The sequence below is a fragment of the Scardinius erythrophthalmus genome (assembly GCF_964197995.2).
Source record: "Scardinius erythrophthalmus genome assembly, chromosome: 22".
In the NCBI taxonomy this organism is placed as follows: Eukaryota; Metazoa; Chordata; class Actinopteri; order Cypriniformes; family Leuciscidae; genus Scardinius; species Scardinius erythrophthalmus.
The window spans coordinates 31398130-31425138 of NC_138242.1; the positions used below are offsets into that span (position 1 = coordinate 31398130).

At 38.5% G+C, this 27009-nt stretch overlaps 2 protein-coding genes across 2 annotated transcripts; both read right to left on the reverse strand.

The window, feature by feature from the left end:
- Positions 1-427: 427 nt before the first annotated feature.
- On the reverse strand, positions 428-6058 carry LOC308682605 (uncharacterized protein). Its single transcript, XM_081352436.1, has 2 exons — positions 3485-6058; positions 428-2991 (listed from the first exon to the last, which is right to left on the reverse strand). The coding sequence occupies exons 1-2, from the start codon at positions 5867-5869 to the stop codon at positions 1456-1458; spliced, it is 3921 nt and encodes a 1306-aa protein (XP_081208562.1). The 5' UTR covers positions 5870-6058; the 3' UTR covers positions 428-1455.
- Positions 6059-12385: 6327 nt separating this feature from the next.
- LOC308682937 (uncharacterized protein) lies at positions 12386-22484 on the reverse strand. Its single transcript, XM_081352956.1, has 4 exons — positions 22237-22484; positions 20573-20673; positions 15443-18093; positions 12386-14949 (listed from the first exon to the last, which is right to left on the reverse strand). Exons 1-4 carry the CDS (start codon positions 22248-22250, stop codon positions 13414-13416), a joined length of 4302 nt encoding a protein of 1433 aa, XP_081209082.1. The 5' UTR covers positions 22251-22484; the 3' UTR covers positions 12386-13413.
- Positions 22485-27009: the final 4525 nt, after the last annotated feature.

Consider the following 27009-nt stretch of genomic DNA (forward strand, 5'->3'; position numbering starts at 1 on the left):
AGGCTCTATTGTTAAGCTTTAATGTTATAGTAATGTGCAAGTAAGTAAAAAAAGAAAGAAAGAAAGAAAAAATAATAAAGAAAAAAAAGAAAAATCCTAAGGAAAACAATAGGGCCTTCGCCCTTTCAGGGCTTGGGCCCTAATTACTTCTGTAATGAGTTAGCTCAATACAAATATATATAACGGATTATAATTAATTATAAATAATTAGATTATTTTCAGAATTTACTGTAGCAGAATTAATAGTACAATTATTTAATCAGTTCATCCAATGAACAAAGCATAAACCATTATTAACTCTAGGCAATATATTATCTTCCTGGCCAAGAAAGAATAATCTTTTCCAGCTAAAGTAAATCAAGGGTAAGTAGCTAGATCAAGATGCTTTAGTGACTTCGATATGTGGTAAACATGGAGACAATAAAAGCATGGATATAATGGTTTAATAAACAAACTTACGGTAGGCTACACACACACACACACACACACACACACACACAACTAAACTAAGCAAAGATTGTGTACAGAATCAAAGAAAGTAAAGAAAAGTGAATAAAGAGAGAGAGAAGAAAAGAGAATGGCAAAATTACAAAAAGTTAACCACAACCTACGAGAAACATTAAAGAATCAGGGTCACCTAAAAGGGGCACAATAACTCGTCTAACGGCAGGTACTTGCATTGACTTCAGTTGCTGAACAAGTCCAGATGCAGGAGATTCTTGAGATTCTTGATGATTTCACCAGGAGTGAGAAAGATGAAGTTGCCGGAAGAAGACAGGATACAATGTTGTCTCAAAGAAATTGAGCAAAGATCTGACCCAATCAGACACTCTTAAAGGTCCTTTCAAATCACACCCATTTGGTGAGGTGACCAATCCAAGATGACCTGGAGAAAGTCTTTGTTCCATCTCATCTCCATTTGCATGTTCATGCTGGCATGGAGAATTGGTGCAGTCTTTACATAAGAGTATGGTACAAATATCATTATGAAATTTATCATAACATATTGTACACCATTCATTATAAAATCAAAAGAGGATTCTTTTGATACCAGGGAAGACAGATTTGAAGACATTAAAGCAGTGATACATCATCTTTGAATAACAACATTAGAAGTTACTCTAACATAACTAAAGAATCATAACTAGTAAAACTAATAAAACATAGGGACATGCATAAAACACAGGAGAAATATTATAAACATTTGAGAATGTTTGTGGGTAAGAATGGAGAAAATGTCCTTTGTGTATTGGAGTTTGTCTCCGTAGTCTTCGACCAAATGGCCAGTGTCTCCTGTGCTGTCTTTGAGGCTTGCAGACACAGTCTCTTGCTGAGATCGTTCAGTGGAGCCGAGGTGATAACGGCCTTTGAAGAGAACTGGTTTTACAGCCTGATGACAACAGGGTAGAGGGGGACATTTTCTGATGTCCAGGGCATTTTTATTAAGACCATTTGTTACACTTCGTATGAAATTATAAATTCTAGTGCTCTGTCTTTTTCGTCTCCTACTCTCATCTTGATGTTTTCCAGTATTTCAGCTTTTTCAGACTCATTTATTTCCTCCAGCTTCTCAATCAGAAAATCCATGTGCTTAAGCGTTAGCACAGAATAAGTATTGAGTGCGATCATCTCCAGAGTTTCCACACAGTCAAAAGCTTCATTCACCAGATTCATTTTCCTTTTCTCTTTCTCGGATTCTAATTGCAGTTCTTCTTCCAGCTTCTTAACCACAGACTCACCACCATACTTCTTCTTTAACTCTTCATATGTCCTCTTCTCTTTCTTTGTCTTTGTTACATATATTTTTGCTTCTTTGACGTGTTTGCTGTAGTGGCATTTATTTGTGCACACGGTACAGTGATTATATTTAATCATACTGCACCATGGGAGATCAATGGCACAATAGCATCCTGGATAATGACAGTTCTCCTCACAGACGCTGCAACACATCGCCATGCTGGCTCTAGAGCGATCAATATCAACCTTCTCTTTATAGGAGACTTCAACTTCATACTCAAAGTTCTTATTTGCTTTTACATCTTTCTTGTTCTTCTTCAGAGCTTTGTGAGTTTGTTTCAGCTCATTTAGCTTTAGTTCTGTCAGTTGAACAAGTGATTGTAGATTAGATATATTTGCCTCCAGCTTCTTCCGATTCTGCAACACAACTTCAGTCATCTTCAGGGATTTTGGTTTTACACACTCAAAAAACTTGAACAATCCTTCCATTCCTTTAAAACTGAGATCCCATGATTGATCCTGCATTTCATATCCTTCATCAGCAGCATCTGACAGACAGTTATTAAACAGGAAAAACTCTGGCTGATTCTTGTCATTCACTGCACACTCGATGTCAGCCTTTTTAACAGTCATCAGGACATCTTTAGGTGGAGCTCCATCTGAGTGTGTGAAGAGCAACACAATGTTTTCAGCAATATCTCTCCCAAATAAAGACTGAACAGCATCAAATATGTACATCTGTCTGCCAGAGAGACGAATCTGTGTTGCTTTAATCACCAGACACACTGCATCTATTTCATTGATCCCTTCAGCAGATTCAATTAAACTAAGTAAACTCTCAGCGATTTGTTTATCAAGATCAACTCCACGAGTGTCTCCATATCCTGGTGTGTCGATGATTGTTAGATCAGTTGGACTCTCTTGTGAATAAAACCCATAAACAGTGATGCTGGAGGTCTGACTGTGAGCTGATGTTCGGTCACTCTGATCATCCGTGATCTCAAACCAAACCTTGTCTTCTCTCTTTACATCTAAGTTGTAGTTGATCATAGTGTTGATTAGTTTTGATTTTCCTGTTCCTTTTTCTCCCACCATCAGAATGGTTTTATGGGGTTTCATTAAGTCTCTCTCTCCAAATATCATTTTTCTATATGGTTCAGATTGATCAATATTGTCTGTCTTTTTTTGCAGACGATATAGAGCAGGATTTCCATATTTGATTAAGATGCTTTTCATGATGAGATAATTTATGTTCTGTATGTAAAGCACAAAAACACAAAAACATTAAATATGGTCATGCATAAATGTTCTATAATGTCCATATTTTGAAATCATCTTCAAATGATAAAATGTGCACCAACATCCCTGATAAAGGCCCTTTCACACTAACTTAACCGAGAAAAGGTAAGCATTATACAATTATTATGTGTCATTTCCTCCCCTATGCTAAATGCAAGATTAGAACTGATGTAATGTTTTCTGTTTACTTTTGTAATTAAATTCTTTGTTAGTTTATTTGTCTCCCACATCCAGTCTTCTGTGAGGCTAGTTAACCTGGTTCTCTACAGTAGAAACACTAAAATTGCCCTTTAATGAGATGCTATCAGCAATGCTTCTCATGTGAACATCAGAACAGTGATTGTGTCGGAGGATACAAGTCATGTGAAAACGCCTCAAGATAGAACAACAGTGTTTAATGATGTAAAAATAAATTCTATAGCTGATATTTCATGAATGTTCATCATACCTTTGTGATAACTGTGATGACATCAGATTCAGTGGTGTAGTCGAGTTTTCCCACCGCTGCACATTTTATATTGTACTCAGTATCTGGTCTGAGATCAGTCAGAGTAACTGTATTCTGGTTCTTTGACACAGTTTGAGATCTCCAGTCTTTCTCTTCCTTCATTTTGTACAGTAATTTGAGCTCCTCTGTAGCAGAATACGGTTGAGACACTTTCAGGACCACTTGTCTATATCTCACATATTTAATTTTTGGACAGCCTGGTTGTGTGAAGCAAACAGCTTCATTAACTCCATTTTTATACAGAAGAATGCAGGAACCTGGATGCTTTTCATGCTCTTTTATGTAAACCATAAATTTATCTCTTTTACTGCTATATGACTTCATCAGCTCTTTAAATGTTTTCAGATGTTCTTTCATTTTCTCCCTGATGCTTCCAGTGAGCCATGATTGAGACGCCACATCAGGTTTCTTCTGAGGATTTCTCATCATTTCAGGATTCATGTAATTTTCTTGCTCATTAAGCAACTCATCTGGCAGCTCAAGAGAACTGAAAGTGTAGCAAAACACATTCTCCACCTGAATATCAGACAAATACGAGTCCAAGCTTCTGTTCACTTCGGCTCTAAAGTCCATTAACTGGCGAAGAAACTCATTAACGGTGTTTAATTCTTTTTCTTTCACTGTGATCCACTCTTTCAGACTCTTTTCATTGAATGGAGACTCATCATGAGCTTGAAGAAGATCCATCAGAGCACGAGACTCTTTCTCACAGGCTTTCACTGACTGGATCACAGATTTAATTCGGTCACTGAAATCTTGTCGGTACGTTTGGCAGTTTTGCTGCATATCTTGTATTTTCTTATGAAGTGCACTAAAAGTTGTTTTCCTGTTTTCCCCCAAAAGTAAATTACACTTGTCTTCAGTCCAACTGAGATTTTTTATAGCAGACTCTTTAGCCTTGATGAGATTCTGGTTTATGACTGTGAGACGCGTCACATCACTCTCTACGGTGTAGTCGAGTTTCCCCACCGCTGCACATTTAATATTGTACTCAGTATCTGGTCTGAGATCAGTCAGAGTAACTGTATTCTGGTTCTTTGACACAGTTTGAGATCTCCAGTCTTTCTCTTCCTTCATTTTGTACAGTAATTTGAGCTCCTCTGTATCAGGACCCGGTGGAGACACTTTCAGGACCACTTGACTATATCTGACATCTTCAATGATCGGACAGTCTGGTTTTGATGGAGAAGTGAAGCAAACAGCTTCATTAGATTCATTTTCATACAGGAGAATGCAGGAACCTGGATTATTTTCCATTTCTTTTGATGCAACAATAAATTTGACTGATTTACTGTTTTTTAAATCAATCAAGTGTTTAAATACCCTCAGGTTGTTCCTCATAATCTTTTGGATGTCAGGCGTGAGCCAAGTCTTGTGTTCAGATTCAGAGCTTTTCTCCTCATTTTTTCCTTTCGTTGAAGAACTCAGGAAGGCCTTTTGTTTAGAAAGCAGAACATCTGTCCAGCTCAATGATGTGAAAGTGTAGCTGACCAAATGTTTAACTTCAAGATCCATTAAATTTTTATTGAGGTTGTCTTCTACCATTGCTCCTGAGTCATTCAGTTGTGTGAGCAATGTTTTAATAATGTCAGATTCTTCCTTTTTCTCTTTCAGCCATTGTTCAAGAGCGCTTCTTTCAAATGGAGATTCCTGATAATCTTGTAGAAGATCCATCAATGCTGTGTCCTCTATGAATTTTCCACGGATCTTTGGTAAGAGAGAGCCGAGTTTCTTTATGAGACTCAATCTGCACTGGTAGCAGTTTTTCTTCATGTCATTGATTTTGTCATGAAATGCAGTAAATGTCGAAGCTGGCGTGTCTGTCAGAAGATCACTGCATTTCATCTCAGTCGTACTCAAACTCTCAATTACAGATTCAACGTCTGAGCTTAAACCTGTGCTGATTTTATGTTGAAACTTCACAACTCTTGAGAAAAGTTTGTCCAAAGGATAAAGCCAAACTCTCAGAGGAACCGCAAGCTCTTTGTTTTCTCCCAGCAGTTTCGGAAGATCTTCAAAAACCTTCATAGCATCTTCAAAAGTGGTTGGGTTACATGGTAGCTGGAAGTCGCCATAAAATGTACAACTGAATTTTTTGGCAGCAGTCTTCAGATTGTCATTCAGATTTATGTTTGAACCATTTGAAATGCCTTTTAGCTTCCCAAAGACAGTTTTTACATCTCCTGCTATCACTCTCTTGTCTTCATCAGATGAAACTTCTCTATCAAAAACAAAGCATGCATCTGCTCCGTACAGCACTGCGGTCACTACATGTGTGGCAACGTCATTGTCATAGTGAGCCATGTCTCCAGCAACGTGGTTCATGATCAGTTCTTCAAACTTACAGGTGGAATGATAATGTAATGTCAGTCTCTGTTGATTGAATGATTTCTTTGTGTCCTTGAGATAATTGGCAGCTCCAGTTACACTGATGAGTCCTCCTAAAAGACTCAGTTTCAGACATCCATCAATATTCAGCAATTGAGACTTTTCCTCAATCGAGTCTGAAGCGGTGACTGTGAAAACTGTATTGATTTGGGGTTTCTCGCTTATGTTCTCCTTCAGCTGCTCTTTACTCCAAAGTCTGATTCCTGTAATGGAATTCCGAGCATCTGACCTAAACTATACCAACCAACATCAACAACCTCACACGCCAGCGCAAAGAATAAAGTAGGGGATCAATGATATGTGCTAGAAACAAATCTCCCCTGCCAACGTTGGAAAAAATCCTCTCTACGGCATGCAAAGTGTCATATTGGTGAAGATGGAACGTCCATGAGGCAACGAGATGATCAACATATCTGGAGAAAATGTTGACCAATTAATGGTTGAAGAAAAGTTTTGCGATTTTATTTGATTGAATCAAATTAGGGCTTAGTATTGATATACATGAAGGGTATAACTGTTCTTGAATTAAGACTTGAATTAATTCTATTCTAAAAGATTTAATAGTATAATGGGTTTGATTAGAAAACAAGAGTGAATTTTTCTATGTTGTTTATCAGAGAATGATAAAGAGGAGGAAATGTTGTGGAAAAATTCATCTTTTCTTTGTATTTTATTTTCAACGATTTAACAAACGAATGCCATGCGTTCTTTGGCTGTATTTTGAGTTTCTTTTATGATATTGATACAGCTGCAGGGTGTGTGTGTGTGAGATTTCAGAGGTAAGGAGATTCCCGTGCTGGGGAGGGGTCAAGGGGGGTCCCTTTTGTTCCTTGTGCTGTGAAGGGTTCAAGGGGGGGGGGTCCCTTTTGTTATTTTGTTTAGTGGGGGCTGTAGGAGATAGCTTTTGAATAGAACACTATAAGGAGCTGGTCAACCTCTGCTCTGGGTCTCACTCCACCTGCAGCTGGACTGTGGATGGACTGGGAACATTCTTGCAAGAATAAATATCTTTTAAGGACAATTTGAATCCTGATGTCTCTTATGCCTGATGCTATTTTGTTAGTTACTTGTTTTTGCCTCAACAGCAACTTGCAGGTTAAATTTATAACTGAATTAATACTTGATATTGTCTGAAGAGGTTTTTTAAAAACACATATCTAGAAATTACTAATGAAATCTAATTGGTTGTAGAGATTTTGATGAAAATGTGCTAGGCTGTGGAATACGCCTTTCCCCCTATAGCAACGCGTCATATGACGTATGCCGAGGTAAACATGAGCTCGCGTTCAGCCAGCGCTCTCATTGTGGGTGTAGTAGTTAGAGCAGTAGTGAGCGACAGAGAAAGTTTTAGATCGAGTTTTAGAGAAGCCATAATGGTAAATTATTGTGTTTGTGCTGGTTGCACAAAATCCAGCCTGTCAGGACATCGTGTCCATCATTTTCCTTCTAGGAAAAACAAGGCTTTTCGTTATTGGGTGCGTTTTGTTCAGGTGAAGAGAGCAGACTTCACTGCCGCGTCTGTCACCGCACACTCGGTCGTTTGTGGCGCACATTTCACTCCGGAGAATTATCGACCTGGAGATTTGTTGGAATCTCGGATGGGATTTCGGAGTAAGGACCATGTGATTTGATCCCGCCGGATGTAGGCGCGAGCACAACATCAACTGGCAAACGCAATGTAAGCGGAACGAAACTGAGCTACTCGTTATTGTGTTTGTGTGGACCGTTTATCAGTTTGGACCAGTGCAGCGCGAGCCTGATCAAGCAACACTGTAACTGCGAGATCCAGTAAATAAAGCATTTGAATTCGCCACTGAAGTAATAACATCGCTGCGAGATCTAGTGAGAAATATTCACATTTCTCCGTTATTAACGGATCAAACAGCGCTGACGTGGAAACCAGGAATAAACATTGTGCAATGAATGAACGAACTATCCAGTGTCCACAGATCAGCAACATTCACCATGGCTTTACTGTAGTAACACTAACTGCAACCATGGAAGTTTGGCATTTTCCACTAAGGCCCAGTATGCATCCACCTCCCTGCAACACTGACTTTCCTCAGCTGTAAACATTGCCTCGCATTTCCCACACAAGCACCTATGGAACAAAAAATGTTAGCAGGAATAAATATCTCTCTGTCTCTCGATGAGAAACCGCTAAGTTATATCACGTAACGTTTGGGCGGATATTACTGAGCATGACAAACGCCTGATCAAAGCTTAGTTTCTGTTATTTTAAGTTCCAATATGTTCTGTCTAACATTGATCCTGGCCTGTCCCTGCTCTCTTGGCAGCCTAGCAGGCTCATAATTGTATGGCTGTGGTCCGTCAACAACTTCCTCAGCGTCCGAATGTCATTGCAATCCATTTTTCCCTGTTGTTTGAATCGACCGCTCTCCCTCGTGCTACGTCACGACTCTCGCCCGCCACGCCCATTTTCAGATGCGGAAGTAAAATTTTCTCACAAAAACGACTCCAGAAGCCACTGTAGCGTATTTATAATTTTTTTTTTAAGAAAATCTAGTTCCTACATTATTTTTCTACACATTGACTTGTTGGGTCTTCTAACCTGCAAGTTGCTCTTTAAGTGAGATTTCAATTCCTGAAGTGACTGTGCTTACGGTAGAAAGCCCTTATCGCGACTCAAGCAAGATAATGTGTACTGTGTACAGTATCAATTATTCCAATGTCTGTGTGTACCCAGTATTTTCCTAATGCTACCCTGGTGAAAGCGAAAGTGAACTTAGTAAGCTATGGTGGACATGCCATATCCGTAATGGGATGTATAGAAGCCGAGTGTGTTGTGGTCACTAAAAAAAAAATGGCAACATACGACTTTGCGTGGACTTGCGAGAACAAAATAGGGCCATAGTAGTGGACAGTTTTCCACTTCCTCACATAGAAGAAATGTTTGCAGAGCTGAGGGGATCAACTGTCTTTTCAACGCTAGATCTTCAAAGCGCCTATCACCAAGTCCTACTGCATGAGGATAGCTGCAGCCTCACTTCATTCATCACGCATGAAGGTTTATTTCGCTATAAGCGAGTACCTTACGGATTGGCGTCAGTGCCGAGTTGTTTTCAGAGACTGATGTCGACCATACTTAAAGGACTTGCACATGTTCAATGTTACTTGGACGATGTTATTGTCTCAGGAAAGACCATTGAGGAACATGAAAAGATCTTGAACGCAGCACTTCAGCGTCTAGAAACAGCTGGACTTAAACTGAACCTTGACAAATGCCACATCAGACAGACAGAGCTGTTGTTCTCAGGACACACAATCTCGGCTGGAGGAATTCAACCGGATGCTTCTCATGTCCATGCAGTCTCACAAGCTCCACCACCAACGGATATTGCCAGCTTACACTCTTTTTTCGGGCTCACATCGTGGTATTCCAAATTCATACCCGATTATGCCGCAGTGGTTGAGCCCCTTTGAGCATTGACTCGTGGATCTGCTTCATTCACCTGGACGCCTGAGGCACAGAAAAGTTTTGAGCGGGTGAAAGACCTTATAATTAATAGCCCTGCACTGACACTTTTCGACCCTGAGCTACACACTATCGTTACAACTGATGCTTCTAATTACGGTCTGGGCGCCGTTCTCACACAAAGGCACCCAGACGGGTCTGAAAAGACTGTTGCTTTTGCATCACGCACCCTCACACAGGCTGAACGCAAGTACTCCACAATTGAGAAGGAAGCATTAGGCTGTGTGTGGGCAACGGAGAAATGGAGAACTTATCTGTGGGGGCGACGTTTTACTTTACGTACAGACCACAGCCCACTCACAACGCTGCTCACTTCGAAGGGACAAGGGCGAGCAGGACATCGGATTGCTCGGTGGTCAGCTAGGTTGATGGCTTTTGACTACGACATCCAGTACAAGCCTGGACGTGAAAATGTTACAGCTGATTGCTTGTCTCACTTGCCATTACAGAGCAGTGACCCTGTGCTGGAGGATGAAATGGAAGTGGTTGCACTAACTTCAACCCTCACGGCCATATCTGCTGATGATTTCAGAGCTGCAGGGGCTACCTGCCCAATATACAGTGAAGTACGTAACTTACTGATGACCAAATGGCCAAAATCCCCTAAGGGCCTAGGACCTGATCTGTTACCATACTACAAAATCCAACATGAACTTTCTCTTCAGGATAATTACGTGGTAAGAGGCACTCACAGACTTTTAGTACCAGAGTCTTTGCGTGGCCAGTTCATTGCTTTGGCTCACGATACTCACCAAGGAATTGTTAGAACTAAACATAGACTCAGAGAGCTGTATTGGTGGCCAGGTATGGATGCCCAGGTTGTGACAGCCATCAAATCATGCATTACGTGTCAAACTCATGACAAGTCAGCAGTCGTTCGCACTCCGCCACTCCAGCCTGTACCCCTCCCAGAAGGAGCATGGGAGAAACTCGCTATAGACGGACATTGTGGGGCCTTTTGACAAAGCTCCGGCAGAATGTCGTTTTGCTGTAACTTTAGTGGACTACTTTAGTAAGTGGCCAGAGATTGCTTTCATTTCTCAGGTAACCTCTTCAGCGGTTATTCAATTTCTGTCGACTGTGTTCAGCCGTGAAGGTAACCCGAAGGAGCTGATCTCAGATCACGGCTCTCAATTCATGTCATGTGAGTTTGAAATGTTTCTTCAAAACCGAGGAATCATGCATCGAACTTCATCTGTGTATTATCCTCGTGCCAATGGAGAGGTCGAACGTTTTAACCGTACTTTGAAGCACGCGTTGCTGACTGCTTCCCTAGAAGGCAAAGGTTGGAAAGAATTCACAAAGGAATTCTTACAAGCATACCGTACTACACCGCATTCGACGACTCAGCGTTCACCTGTTGAATTGTTACATGCAAGACCGATGCGCACTAAACTTCACATTTCAGGATTGCAGAATCGGCAGCATCTTCAGCAACCATGTACGCAGAACATTGTGGATCGAGTGAAACAAATGCAGAAGAACTCCAAGACACTGATCGCAAACGTGGGGCGACAGAAGTGTCATTCAAACAAGGATCTTTTGTTCGAGTGAAGCGACCAGGTATCCTTCATAAGCTCCAATATGCATTTTCCAAACCATTGAAAGTACTGCAAAAGATTGCAAAAGACACCCTTCTCTTATGGGAAGGAGGAGAGTGGGAGCTAACTTTGATTATGACTGTAAAATGCAAACTGCACCAGTGACTCAGCCGGGAAGACAGGTTAGAGTTAAGTATGGGCTCGGGACTATGTTTTGAACTAAAAGCAGTTCATTGATTCCAGGTGAATATTATTTTACATGGGGATATAAGGTAACATATGCATATAGAGTGTTGTTCTGTAATGCATGTTGTGCAAGGGAAATTGTTCAGACATAAATGTATACTAGGTATAATTGTTAAAAGAGAGCGAGATGTGGTGTCACCACTTGTCCTGTGGGTGGCACTAGCAGATCTGAATGCATATGAGTGTACCGGGGAGGAGTGAAGATGAGTGAGTCTGAGTAAAAGCATGTTGAAAAGCTAGCTCTGGGTGTTTCTCAATATGCGTTCTTCAGCGATCTTGCGTCCTTGTGTTCTCGTTTTACGTCACCATAACCGTCGAAGTTCAGACCCAATTCTCAAGAACGCAAGTACAGAGGACGCATGAAAGAACCCGGATGTGTTCTTGATACCGAGGATGCATCGAATGCAGACTTGAGCTAGTACTCGCCTAGTGTCCCAAAAGTCATTGCGGCTGGTTCCGAGTTCGTTCTTCCAAGGAAGCTTGGCAAGACCGGTCTCCACGAGAACACAAGTCCGTTCTCTGCATTCTTGGAATTGAGAAACAGCCTCTGTGTTGTTTGCGTTCTTACAAAGATATAACAACTGTGTAAATTATTATATTTCAATAATAAATTAAGAGTAAAAAAATATGTTAATGTAAAAACTGCCATATGTGCAGTTTACATGTTTTCATACAATTTGTTATTTGAGTGTTGATTATTATTATCTAAAAATAAATATCAACTGAATTTAGGCTAAAAGTCTAGGCTCTATTGTTAAGCTTTAATGTTATAGTAATGTGCAAGTAAGTAAAAAAAGAAAGAAAGAAAGAAAAAATAATAAAGAAAAAAAAGAAAAATCCTAAGGAAAACAATAGGGCCTTCGCCCTTTCAGGGCTTGGGCCCTAATTACTTCTGTAATGAGTTAGCTCAATACAAATATATATAACGGATTATAATTAATTATAAATAATTAGATTATTTTCAGAATTTACTGTAGCAGAATTAATAGTACAATTATTTAATCAGTTCATCCAATGAACAAAGCATAAACCATTATTAACTCTAGGCAATATATTATCTTCCTGGCCAAGAAAGAATAATCTTTTCCAGCTAAAGTAAATCAAGGGTAAGTAGCTAGATCAAGATGCTTTAGTGACTTCGATATGTGGTAAACATGGAGACAATAAAAGCATGGATATAATGGTTTAATAAACAAACTTACGGTAGGCTACACACACACACACACACACACACACACACACAACTAAACTAAGCAAAGATTGTGTACAGAATCAAAGAAAGTAAAGAAAAGTGAATAAAGAGAGAGAGAAGAAAAGAGAATGGCAAAATTACAAAAAGTTAACCACAACCTACGAGAAACATTAAAGAATCAGGGTCACCTAAAAGGGGCACAATAACTCGTCTAACGGCAGGTACTTGCATTGACTTCAGTTGCTGAACAAGTCCAGATGCAGGAGATTCTTGAGATTCTTGATGATTTCACCAGGAGTGAGAAAGATGAAGTTGCCGGAAGAAGACAGGATACAATGTTGTCTCAAAGAAATTGAGCAAAGATCTGACCCAATCAGACACTCTTAAAGGTCCTTTCAAATCACACCCATTTGGTGAGGTGACCAATCCAAGATGACCTGGAGAAAGTCTTTGTTCCATCTCATCTCCATTTGCATGTTCATGCTGGCATGGAGAATTGGTGCAGTCTTTACATAAGAGTATGGTACAAATATCATTATGAAATTTATCATAACATATTGTACACCATTCATTATAAAATCAAAAGAGGATTCTTTTGATACCAGGGAAGACAGATTTGAAGACATTAAAGCAGTGATACATCATCTTTGAATAACAACATTAGAAGTTACTCTAACATAACTAAAGAATCATAACTAGTAAAACTAATAAAACATAGGGACATGCATAAAACACAGGAGAAATATTATAAACATTTGAGAATGTTTGTGGGTAAGAATGGAGAAAATGTCCTTTGTGTATTGGAGTTTGTCTCCGTAGTCTTCGACCAAATGGCCAGTGTCTCCTGTGCTGTCTTTGAGGCTTGCAGACACAGTCTCTTGCTGAGATCGTTCAGTGGAGCCGAGGTGATAACGGCCTTTGAAGAGAACTGGTTTTACAGCCTGATGACAACAGGGTAGAGGGGGACATTTTCTGATGTCCAGGGCATTTTTATTAAGACCATTTGTTACACTTCGTATGAAATTATAAATTCTAGTGCTCTGTCTTTTTCGTCTCCTACTCTCATCTTGATGTTTTCCAGTATTTCAGCTTTTTCAGACTCATTTATTTCCTCCAGCTTCTCAATCAGAAAATCCATGTGCTTAAGCGTTAGCACAGAATAAGTATTGAGTGCGATCATCTCCAGAGTTTCCACACAGTCAAAAGCTTCATTCACCAGATTCATTTTCCTTTTCTCTTTCTCGGATTCTAATTGCAGTTCTTCTTCCAGCTTCTTAACCACAGACTCACCACCATACTTCTTCTTTAACTCTTCATATGTCCTCTTCTCTTTCTTTGTCTTTGTTACATATATTTTTGCTTCTTTGACGTGTTTGCTGTAGTGGCATTTATTTGTGCACACGGTACAGTGATTATATTTAATCATACTGCACCATGGGAGATCAATGGCACAATAGCATCCTGGATAATGACAGTTCTCCTCACAGACGCTGCAACACATCGCCATGCTGGCTCTAGAGCGATCAATATCAACCTTCTCTTTATAGGAGACTTCAACTTCATACTCAAAGTTCTTATTTGCTTTTACATCTTTCTTGTTCTTCTTCAGAGCTTTGTGAGTTTGTTTCAGCTCATTTAGCTTTAGTTCTGTCAGTTGAACAAGTGATTGTAGATTAGATATATTTGCCTCCAGCTTCTTCCGATTCTGCAACACAACTTCAGTCATCTTCAGGGATTTTGGTTTTACACACTCAAAAAACTTGAACAATCCTTCCATTCCTTTAAAACTGAGATCCCATGATTGATCCTGCATTTCATATCCTTCATCAGCAGCATCTGACAGACAGTTATTAAACAGGAAAAACTCTGGCTGATTCTTGTCATTCACTGCACACTCGATGTCAGCCTTTTTAACAGTCATCAGGACATCTTTAGGTGGAGCTCCATCTGAGTGTGTGAAGAGCAACACAATGTTTTCAGCAATATCTCTCCCAAATAAAGACTGAACAGCATCAAATATGTACATCTGTCTGCCAGAGAGACGAATCTGTGTTGCTTTAATCACCAGACACACTGCATCTATTTCATTGATCCCTTCAGCAGATTCAATTAAACTAAGTAAACTCTCAGCGATTTGTTTATCAAGATCAACTCCACGAGTGTCTCCATATCCTGGTGTGTCGATGATTGTTAGATCAGTTGGACTCTCTTGTGAATAAAACCCATAAACAGTGATGCTGGAGGTCTGACTGTGAGCTGATGTTCGGTCACTCTGATCATCCGTGATCTCAAACCAAACCTTGTCTTCTCTCTTTACATCTAAGTTGTAGTTGATCATAGTGTTGATTAGTTTTGATTTTCCTGTTCCTTTTTCTCCCACCATCAGAATGGTTTTATGGGGTTTCATTAAGTCTCTCTCTCCAAATATCATTTTTCTATATGGTTCAGATTGATCAATATTGTCTGTCTTTTTTTGCAGACGATATAGAGCAGGATTTCCATATTTGATTAAGATGCTTTTCATGATGAGATAATTTATGTTCTGTATGTAAAGCACAAAAACACAAAAACATTAAATATGGTCATGCATAAATGTTCTATAATGTCCATATTTTGAAATCATCTTCAAATGATAAAATGTGCACCAACATCCCTGATAAAGGCCCTTTCACACTAACTTAACCGAGAAAAGGTAAGCATTATACAATTATTATGTGTCATTTCCTCCCCTATGCTAAATGCAAGATTAGAACTGATGTAATGTTTTCTGTTTACTTTTGTAATTAAATTCTTTGTTAGTTTATTTGTCTCCCACATCCAGTCTTCTGTGAGGCTAGTTAACCTGGTTCTCTACAGTAGAAACACTAAAATTGCCCTTTAATGAGATGCTATCAGCAATGCTTCTCATGTGAACATCAGAACAGTGATTGTGTCGGAGGATACAAGTCATGTGAAAACGCCTCAAGATAGAACAACAGTGTTTAATGATGTAAAAATAAATTCTATAGCTGATATTTCATGAATGTTCATCATACCTTTGTGATAACTGTGATGACATCAGATTCAGTGGTGTAGTCGAGTTTTCCCACCGCTGCACATTTTATATTGTACTCAGTATCTGGTCTGAGATCAGTCAGAGTAACTGTATTCTGGTTCTTTGACACAGTTTGAGATCTCCAGTCTTTCTCTTCCTTCATTTTGTACAGTAATTTGAGCTCCTCTGTAGCAGAATACGGTTGAGACACTTTCAGGACCACTTGTCTATATCTCACATATTTAATTTTTGGACAGCCTGGTTGTGTGAAGCAAACAGCTTCATTAACTCCATTTTTATACAGAAGAATGCAGGAACCTGGATGCTTTTCATGCTCTTTTATGTAAACCATAAATTTATCTCTTTTACTGCTATATGACTTCATCAGCTCTTTAAATGTTTTCAGATGTTCTTTCATTTTCTCCCTGATGCTTCCAGTGAGCCATGATTGAGACGCCACATCAGGTTTCTTCTGAGGATTTCTCATCATTTCAGGATTCATGTAATTTTCTTGCTCATTAAGCAACTCATCTGGCAGCTCAAGAGAACTGAAAGTGTAGCAAAACACATTCTCCACCTGAATATCAGACAAATACGAGTCCAAGCTTCTGTTCACTTCGGCTCTAAAGTCCATTAACTGGCGAAGAAACTCATTAACGGTGTTTAATTCTTTTTCTTTCACTGTGATCCACTCTTTCAGACTCTTTTCATTGAATGGAGACTCATCATGAGCTTGAAGAAGATCCATCAGAGCACGAGACTCTTTCTCACAGGCTTTCACTGACTGGATCACAGATTTAATTCGGTCACTGAAATCTTGTCGGTACGTTTGGCAGTTTTGCTGCATATCTTGTATTTTCTTATGAAGTGCACTAAAAGTTGTTTTCCTGTTTTCCCCCAAAAGTAAATTACACTTGTCTTCAGTCCAACTGAGATTTTTTATAGCAGACTCTTTAGCCTTGATGAGATTCTGGTTTATGACTGTGAGACGCGTCACATCACTCTCTACGGTGTAGTCGAGTTTCCCCACCGCTGCACATTTAATATTGTACTCAGTATCTGGTCTGAGATCAGTCAGAGTAACTGTATTCTGGTTCTTTGACACAGTTTGAGATCTCCAGTCTTTCTCTTCCTTCATTTTGTACAGTAATTTGAGCTCCTCTGTATCAGGACCCGGTGGAGACACTTTCAGGACCACTTGACTATATCTGACATCTTCAATGATCGGACAGTCTGGTTTTGATGGAGAAGTGAAGCAAACAGCTTCATTAGATTCATTTTCATACAGGAGAATGCAGGAACCTGGATTATTTTCCATTTCTTTTGATGCAACAATAAATTTGACTGATTTACTGTTTTTTAAATCAATCAAGTGTTTAAATACCCTCAGGTTGTTCCTCATAATCTTTTGGATGTCAGGCGTGAGCCAAGTCTTGTGTTCAGATTCAGAGCTTTTCTCCTCATTTTTTCCTTTCGTTGAAGAACTCAGGAAGGCCTTTTGTTTAGAAAGCAGAACATCTGTCCAGCTCAATGATGTGAAAGTGTAGCTGACCAAATGTTTAACTTCAAGATCCATTAAATTTTTATTGAGGTTGTCTTCTACCATTGCTCCTGAGTCATTCAGTTGTGTGAGCAATGTTTTAATAATGTCAGATTCTTCCTTTTTCTCTTTCAGCCATTGTTCAAGAGCGCTTCTTTCAAATGGAGATTCCTGATAATCTTGTAGAAGATCCATCAATGCTGTGTCCTCTATGAATTTTCCACGGATCTTTGGTAAGAGAGAGCCGAGTTTCTTTATGAGACTCAATCTGCACTGGTAGCAGTTTTTCTTCATGTCATTGATTTTGTCATGAAATGCAGTAAATGTCGAAGCTGGCGTGTCTGTCAGAAGATCACTGCATTTCATCTCAGTCGTACTCAAACTCTCAATTACAGATTCAACGTCTGAGCTTAAACCTGTGCTGATTTTATGTTGAAACTTCACAACTCTTGAGAAAAGTTTGTCCAAAGGATAAAGCCAAACTCTCAGAGGAACCGCAAGCTCTTTGTTTTCTCCCAGCAGTTTCGGAAGATCTTCAAAAACCTTCATAGCATCTTCAAAAGTGGTTGGGTTACATGGTAGCTGGAAGTCGCCATAAAATGTACAACTGAATTTTTTGGCAGCAGTCTTCAGATTGTCATTCAGATTTATGTTTGAACCATTTGAAATGCCTTTTAGCTTCCCAAAGACAGTTTTTACATCTCCTGCTATCACTCTCTTGTCTTCATCAGATGAAACTTCTCTATCAAAAACAAAGCATGCATCTGCTCCGTACAGCACTGCGGTCACTACATGTGTGGCAACGTCATTGTCATAGTGAGCCATGTCTCCAGCAACGTGGTTCATGATCAGTTCTTCAAACTTACAGGTGGAATGATAATGTAATGTCAGTCTCTGTTGATTGAATGATTTCTTTGTGTCCTTGAGATAATTGGCAGCTCCAGTTACACTGATGAGTCCTCCTAAAAGACTCAGTTTCAGACATCCATCAATATTCAGCAATTGAGACTTTTCCTCAATCGAGTCTGAAGCGGTGACTGTGAAAACTGTATTGATTTGGGGTTTCTCGCTTATGTTCTCCTTCAGCTGCTCTTTACTCCAAAGTCTGATTCCTGTAATGGAGAATTTTTATTTATGTCTAAATACTTTATTCATTAAACAGTAATTTAATCAGCCCCTTTGCAAAACGCAACTTGCATTTTCTCCCAGTAGAACAACACCACATTATTTTGTGTGTTTCTTGCCCCCATTGACCATTCTCTTACATTTAATTGTATATAATGTATTTACATAAATGGCTCTGAGCAAGTGAATCACTAAATTTATACTACAGGGCTGTTGAATGCTTGAATCTGATTGGTTGACGAACGTTCTAAGGTGTGCATTATTTTCAGGGAAACGCACAGCTAAAGTAGTTCCAGGCAGGTCTTGACCCGCATTACAGTTCCATATAACTTATAACCGCGTAGTCAACTGTAATAAAGGAAAATAGGATACAATTCATAACAAGAAAAAACATTTAGCCCCATGCGCTTGATCTGCAATTTTCAATGTCTAGCTTCACAATCAATGGAAACATGCAGTTTAATTTTAATAAATAAAGTATATAGTCCTAGGCTATCTATAATCAATAGAAAATTAAACTGAATATAGGCTAAATAAATAGATAGTCCTGCAGCACGGATTTTTATTGCAGATAATATATAACAAATTTAAAATTATTGATAGGCCTACTTGTTAAAATGGCTTTGTGTTTCATTTATTTGGCTAGTCTACTGTCATCTGTCAATAATATAAAAAAGAATGAACAAATTAATTATAACGAATTGAATTAATAAATAAATAATAATATTGACGCACATGCTTTTCTGTCTCATTTTTGCAACATCTCTCTCTAATAACTGCATAAAGCCGGGGACACACTTTAAGGCTGGTTATGAATGTAATTTGATACTTATGACTGATCATGCCCAAACGCGCGTTCAGCGCGTTCAGTCTGTGTTCAAAGTCGGTGTTTAAAATCTGCTGCAGTCGATGAAAACAGTCAGAGAATGTGTCAGCTAGTCGTGTGTCCCCAGCATTAGTCTGCTATCAGTGGCTCAAACCTCCGTTACTAACTCTAAAATGACGTTTTGGAATTAGCAACGGAGGCATGGGATTAGATGCGTAAGAAATTAGTCCTACATACAAGAGCGTTTTAATGACAACAACTTTACAAACGTCTTGAAATACATAATCTGAACAATGTTTCGAGGTGTGGTAACTGTAGTATAAGCGGAATAATTGACTTCAGGCCGTTGAATTATTAGAAAAATAATGCACACCCGAGGTGGTAATGCGGTCACGACGCGAAGCGGAGTGGCCGTTACACCTCGGGTGTGCATTATTTTTCTAATAATTCAACGGCCTGTCGTCAATTATTCCTTACATAAACAATGGCTGACAATCACATTAATAATGTAAACCATCATGCTGCATGCTCTCATCCTGTAACAATTCCTTCCCTCGTACCTTAAAAATTTAAGCCCCAAATTATACCTTTTTTGTCCAGAAAGCTTTTTTCATTTTGATATTTTTTTTCTATTTTTAATGCATCTTTTAAATTTGTTTTGTATTTTATTTACCTTTAAATTACTACATTTTTACCAATAAATAAAAAATAAATAGAATTTAAGCACATTCTTCACATTATTTCAAATTAAATAAAAAATAACTCAACATTTCATACATAACCCTGTTAATGCAGCTCAAAACATCTTACAGTACATTGTGTGGCTCTACTGATCTCTTGTGGAACAAAATAATATAACATGATATTTCATAACTCTTGCCACTAGATGACCTTATAGCTCTATATGCAGCGAACGAGCAGACGCTTTTATCAAAAGCGACTTACAAATGAGAACAATAGAGGCAGTTAATCTAACTATAAGACAACATGCAAGTGCTATGACCCTTCCCAGTTTAATCTAACGCAGTAAACTAGAGTAAATTAATAAAATAAATGATTAATTCATATAAAATCAGAAATACTGAAGAATAGGCAACACAATACAATTACTACTAAATCTCGATATATCACATAACATGTATGATAACATAGTAATATATTTGCTCTGGGGATTTAAAGGCCGTAAGATGTGAATAAGTGCTGAGAAAGCTTTTAATTTAGGGATTTGTGTACATTAATATTGCTAAATATAAATATCCAGAAGAGATCAGACGTGCTCCTACAGTAGTCACTTTCAAATCCAGACTCAAAACACTTCTGTTTAGCTATGCATTTAATGAATGAGCACTGTGCCAATGTTCGTCCGACTGTTTGTACTGTACTGTATTTTATTTTTTATTCTTCTTAACTGTTTTAATTATTCTTATTTCTTGTTATTATTTTAATTTCTTTTATGTAAAGCACTTTGAATTGCCATTGTGTATGAAATGTGCTATATAAATAAACTTGCCTTGCCTTAATGATTTAGTACATTTAATATTGTAAGTTCTTTACTACAACATCATAAATAATAGATAAGTTATTTTACTCTAATCATTTATTGAAGGCTTCACAGACTCTGGTGAACAGTCGTTGATCACCTGGTACGAGAGCATCTCTCCTGCAGTCATACAGCATCCCCAGCTGGAAGGGTCTCCCTAGAGCTGCAGTCTCTATTGAATTCACTCCCACTGGATCCATGCTAGACAAAACACAGTAAAGAAGAGATCAACCAGTGAGATTACTGATAGAGGTTTGACAGATAATTTTTAAAGCTAATATTCAGAGCTATCAATTCGGAAGATGGATCTTAAATATGAGCTTTAGCGCCATCTGGCGAGTCTATGAAAAAAGCCTAATGCCTTATTAAAGGTCCCGTTCTTCGTGATCCCATGTTTCAAACTTTAGTTAGTGTGTAATGTTGCTGTTAGAGCATAAATAATATCTGTAAAATTATAAAGCTCAAAGTTCAATGCCAAGCGAGATATTTTATTTACCAGAAGTCGCCTACAGTGAACGGCTCGTTTGGACTACACCCCTCTACTACCTTCTTTAATGACGTCACTAGAACCGTTTTTTGACTAACCTCCGCCCACAGGAATGCTCCCTCAACTCTACTGGCTACTTGCGCACTTCTTATAACTTACTGTGTTTACTCAGCTCTTACGGTGATTTTCTGAAGTAAAACTGACGCTTCATCTTTTGTGTGATGTACAATAAACTTTATTAAACTCATCAGTACATGTTTGATCATCATTCAGACAGCAGACTTGTAGGCTATTAATAAATAATGGATACATACAAGCAGATGACAAATACGTTATAATAACCGTAATTAAACTACTAAACTATACCTGTTTCATCTCTATACAGCACTCTGACTCTGTAGGCATTATTGTCCGACTCGAAATGAACACCGTTACTGAGAGTTTCTGATATTATCATCCTTCCGTGAGATGAAATTGTCCTAACAGACTGAGCGCGAGCTCATGAAGCTCCGCCCCCTGGGTCGTCCAGCAGTGTCGTTGAGAGCCCGCGTTGACAGCAGTGTCGTTGAGAGTCCGCCCCCTGTGTCGTTGAGAGCCCGCAGGCTGTGAGGGCTCTCAACTCACAACAACAATCTCTATCTACTTTACTTATACAGACACAGCTATGCCCTCCTTCTTCTTAGGGTCACTAAATGCATTAGCACTTTGTCTGATTAGTTTTATTATTGTTTATTAGCAGTAATCTAAGTATTTGTTTTCTGTTTAGATTTCATGTTTTTATTGTATATGTTATGTTGTACTGTCTTGTGTGAGCCAATTCACCAAAATGAATTCCAGGCGATGTGGGTCGTTCTGGCAAAATAAAGACTTGAACTTGAACAGCAGCTTATTTGCATTTAAAGGGCACACACTAAAACAGCGCATTTTTCTGTGACCCAAAAAATTTAAACATGCTGTAAAAAATGATCTGTTGGGTATTTTGAGCTGAAACTTCACATACACACTCTGGGGATATCAGAGACTTATTTTACATCTTGTGAAAAGGGGCATAATAGCCTACGGGACCTTTAATTCCTTTTAATAAACGTTTGTATTGTAGTTATTAAACTTTTTCAGTTAGGATAATTAAGCCCGAATTCCATCTATTTTTAGTTAAACAAAAGGCGAATTTAAAATATATTTACATAAGGCACAATTTAATGGTTTCTCTAAACGTCAAATAAACAGAACAATCAAAGACTCAATTTAGCCTACATATATTATAAATCTTGTCTTACCCTTTCGAAGACATGACTGGTTTCACAGGAGTCTGGGTTAGGGCAATGTTGCTACATAGGCTAAAATACAAATAAAATATTTTTTTCCACAAAAGACACAATGTCAACTGAAGAAGACCTAACAAACTGTAGATGAGAGAAAGTCGTCATTTGCGTTTCCACTGAAGGACTGATACATGCAGCGCAAACTGATGATTATGAAGATAAGCACATTCACATTAAGTCAAGCATATGAAATATGCGGATGTGTCGAAATACGAGGAAGTGCAGAATCACGGATTTCAAACACTCGCCTGTGAGTTATGAGCTGACAAAATTTATTAAAATGTCTTAAATGTTGATGCTTACCGAAATTAAACTAATATAAAAAGGACAAATGGCATTTGCTGATCCTGTCCTCTTATTGTGTATTTAGTCTTTCGTTACTTTATATGGGTGGGTATTTACAGTAATCAGGTGATAATTAAGTTAATTTAATCTACTAACTGTTTTAGGATCCTTCCTGTTCCAGATGACTTTAAACTCTTGCAGGCAAACATAGGAGGGAAACACCCTCATAATCATGTGATTTAGACTAAATATTTGCTGTTTGATGGCATTTGTAGAACAATTTAATTCCTTTCCTTTTGAACACTCATAACAGATTGATAATAAACGGAGTCATGTGACATTTCATTTTAGTTTTTAGATGTTCTGAAATTTTAACAATGTCTTTGTGTATTGACAACAACCTTTCAACGTGATATAAATCTGTTGTTGAATAAAAAAGAATCACTCCATGATTATCAGGTTATAATCCAAATCATTGTTTTATTAATGTTCTGTGAATACACAAATATAAATATAAACGTATATAAAACACAGCACAATATTAATAAAGCTTATTTGGTAAATAAAGGTAAAATGTAACACAACATTACAATCTATATGAATAGATACTTGAACAAATGGGGATGGGTGTTCAGTTCAATACAAACTATTGCACGTGTGCGCTAAAGTGAGCATAGCTCACAGCTTTCATGATTGTAAAAATGTAAACATTTATTAAATAAAAAAACTGTAATATTGATTCCAACAGTGTTGCTGCATTTCACAGTTAAATGAACACATAACAGCCTCTTAGTGACAATGATTACATAGCTATTTGTTGCATTTGCAGTATCACTGCTATATTTTCAATAGTATCTTACTGTATAAACAAATATACAGAATTCATAATCACTATTGTACATTAGTTCATTTAGCAGATGCAGTTTATTTAAAGCAATTTACAAATGGAAAATGCAGGCAAGTGTGATGATAAAAAAATGTTAGATTCATAAAACATTTCAATTATGATCAATAATAATAATATATCTTAACATCACACAAAGGACTGCTTTGGAACGAAGCTGAAACATTTTCTGGATCCTATTTTCAGAGTTTCAGCATCATTTGAGATGAGGCATTATTTGTGTTTATGTTTTGTATTTATTGTATTTAAAAAAATATATAATAATTATCCTCTCTCTTGGTGTCCTCAAGTGTTTTGGTTTTGCAGGTTCATGTATTTCCTTCAACTTCTCAATCAGAAAATCAATGTGCTGAAGTGTGATCAGAGAATCAGTGTTGAGTGCGATCCTCTGCAGAGTTTCCACAACATGAAATGCTTCACTCACCAGCTTTATTTTCTCTCTCTCTAATTCTTGCAGTTCTTCTTACAGCTTCTGGACCAAAGACACACTGTCTCCAATTCTGTCATCATAATTCTTCTTTAATTCTTCATATGTCCTTTTCTCCTTCTTTGTTCTTAATATTCTTAATAATATATATATATTGCTTCTTTGATGTGTTTGCTGTAGTGGCATTTATTTGTGCACACTGTACAGTGATTATCTTTCATCACACTGCACCGTGAGATATGTTTGGCCAAGTTCTGGCCAGTTACCTAGAATATCAAAATCGACTGCTGGCGGTAGATCCTTTTCCTGTTTAGCATCCAAACTTTGGAACAGTCTTCCCAACAATTGTCCGGGAAGCAGACACACTCTGTCAGTTCAAATCTAGACTAAAAACACATCTCTTTGACCTAACATACACATAACACATTATAGACTTCTATAATTCAATGTTAGGCTGCATAGTTTAGGTCAGCCGGAACCGGGAACACTCCCCATAACAACTAATGTACTTGTTGCATCATAAGAAGGATGGCGTCTACACTAATATTAGTCTCTCTGTTTATCCGAGGTTTACCGCAGTCTGCCGGATCCAGGCTGAATCCGGATCTGATGAAGGACCTGCACCTGGACATGACAACAACACAGTCCTGAAGTGTCAACTAGTCTCTCCCTTGTGAAGGCCTCCTTCCCTTCCCTTCACCTCTGTACAGAAAGTAAAACATTATCAAAATGATTCCCATTCGCATGGATACGCGGAAACGACAAAAAAAATCTGTATTATGCAGGCCAGACAAGTAATTTGGTTAGGTCAAGAAAGTTAAGAAAGACTTGTAAAGAAAGACTACGTGCCAGCGCACATATATATTCAAACCTGCATACCTATAGACTAAACACATAATATGCATGTGCACACAGTCACTGTTTTCACCATAGACTGTAAAAAAAGATGGACGACGCCCCTTCGCTCTCTTCCATTGATGAGAACTGAAGCCGCCAGAGTCCCAATATGGTGCTGACATATTGGAACTTGAGTGTGCACAGTAGCGATCTCGGGACCAGACCTGCGCAGTCGTGAGCAGGAAGTAAAGCCACGAAATCAACGCTCCGCCCTCACTCTCGCAGAATGCACTCAGGGAGAGTGGATTCTGCACACTTTTTAAAAAATGTATTGCAGTACGACAAGAGGCTTGTTAAAATAAAGTAAATACAATCTTCTCAGTCCTCCGAAGATCCCGAAAAAAATGTCCGTTGGTGCTTCAGTGACTACTTCGCTCAGAGAACCTGTCAATCACAGCTGTCAATCATGACGTTACACCACCGCATCATGTAACTAACTAAAAACCAACTTATTTTTGAAACAGACACTTGAACTTACATCAGCGTGATAAAAATGACAGCAAATGAAAGAAACCAACTTTGGAAAAAAGATATTTGAAGTGTAATTTAATTGTTTAGTTGGTCTCACGTCCCGTTGAATAACACGGGGAGGCGGGGCTTATGACCTATACTAGGACCAGTCACCGGGGGGCGATCGAGACGTTTTGGCTTCACTTTTCAGGGCTTGTGCGGCACGCTTGGTTTTCACAGATTCATGTTTCTGAAGTGTACATGGAAATGAGAACGTTTTAAAAAAAATCTAGCCAGAACACTTTAAAAGTTTTCTTTTTTCAGTTAAAACGGTGTTGTGTAAGCCTCCCTTAAGTTAATAACTAATGATCTTTGCAATGGAAGTGAATCAATCAAAACTAACTTTATCTGGACAGTAACTTTATTCTAGAGCTGCTGTAAAGCCAAAACAACCAGATGCTGCATCACTCTGCTATACTTCAATTCAATTCAATTAAATTCAATAAATGTATTGCCATGTCAACAAGTTGATAGGATGTTGTCTTGGTACAACTCTCAGATGTAAATAACCTAAAAGACAAACATCATAAGTACAAAAAAAAAACAGACAATGTTCACCAACAATACCCAGCAAACAGTAAGACATTAGACCAAAACCCCGCAGAAAAAAGACAATACCCCTTGGCAGAGAAAGTGCACAGTGCATACAGTTGATAAAGTGCTGCTAGCAGTCAGTGCAAGTTCAGATGTCTGATAGCCAGAGGGTAAGTGCTGTCTCTGAAATGTGATGTGGAAGTCTAATGCTCCTACATCTTCTTCCTGATGGAAGGAGATTAAAGAGATGGTGAGCAGGGTGAGAGTGGTCCGCTATGATGTTTTTAGCCTTTCTGATTATTCTGGTGGAGAAAAGTGTAGAAAGTGAAGGGAGACTACAGCCTATTATTTTTGATGCTCTGCGTACTACTCTTTCCATCCTAGTTTTGTCCTGAGCGGTTGTGTGACCGAACCAGACAAGCATGGAAAAAGCTCAATCAAACACTTTCATAATGACAGAAGTTAAGGCCACAGGCATATAATCATTAAGACATGAGATTCAAGACATGAGGCAGGTGATTTCCGCTATCAAAACGACAGTAGAAGTCATTAAGCCTCCCAGGAAGAGAGGGGTCACTAACTGGAGCATGGTGTTTGATCTTATAGTCAGTAATGTCCTGCAGCCCAAGCCAGACACCTTTGATGTCATTTGCATATAGTTTATTTTCAAGCTTAGCTTTATAGGAAGCCTTGGATTTCAACACAGCTCGCTGAAATTCATATTTCAGTAATTTGTATTGTACCATATCACCACTCTTAAAAGCAGCCTGTTTTTTCTTACATAGCACTCTCACTACATTATTGAACCAGGGCTTACTGTTATTAAAGACATGAACAGCTCTTGTAGGAATACAAACACTTTCACAAAATTGAATATAGGATGTGACGGTATCAGTAAAGATGTTAATATCCTGACCATCAGACCAAAAATTACTCCATACCGTGGAGTCTAAGCAGTCCTATAATGCGTCTATGGCTTGTGGGGACCATTTCCTAAAAAGTTTGACAGTTGGTTTTGCCATTTTAAGTTTCTGGCGATATTTTGGTATAAGAAAAATAGTGTTGTGGTCGTAATCACCCAAGAGGGCCCTGGCTACAGCATGATATGCCTCAGAAATAGGAAAATAGCATTGATCCAGTGTTTTATCCTTCCTGGTAGCGATCTGGATTT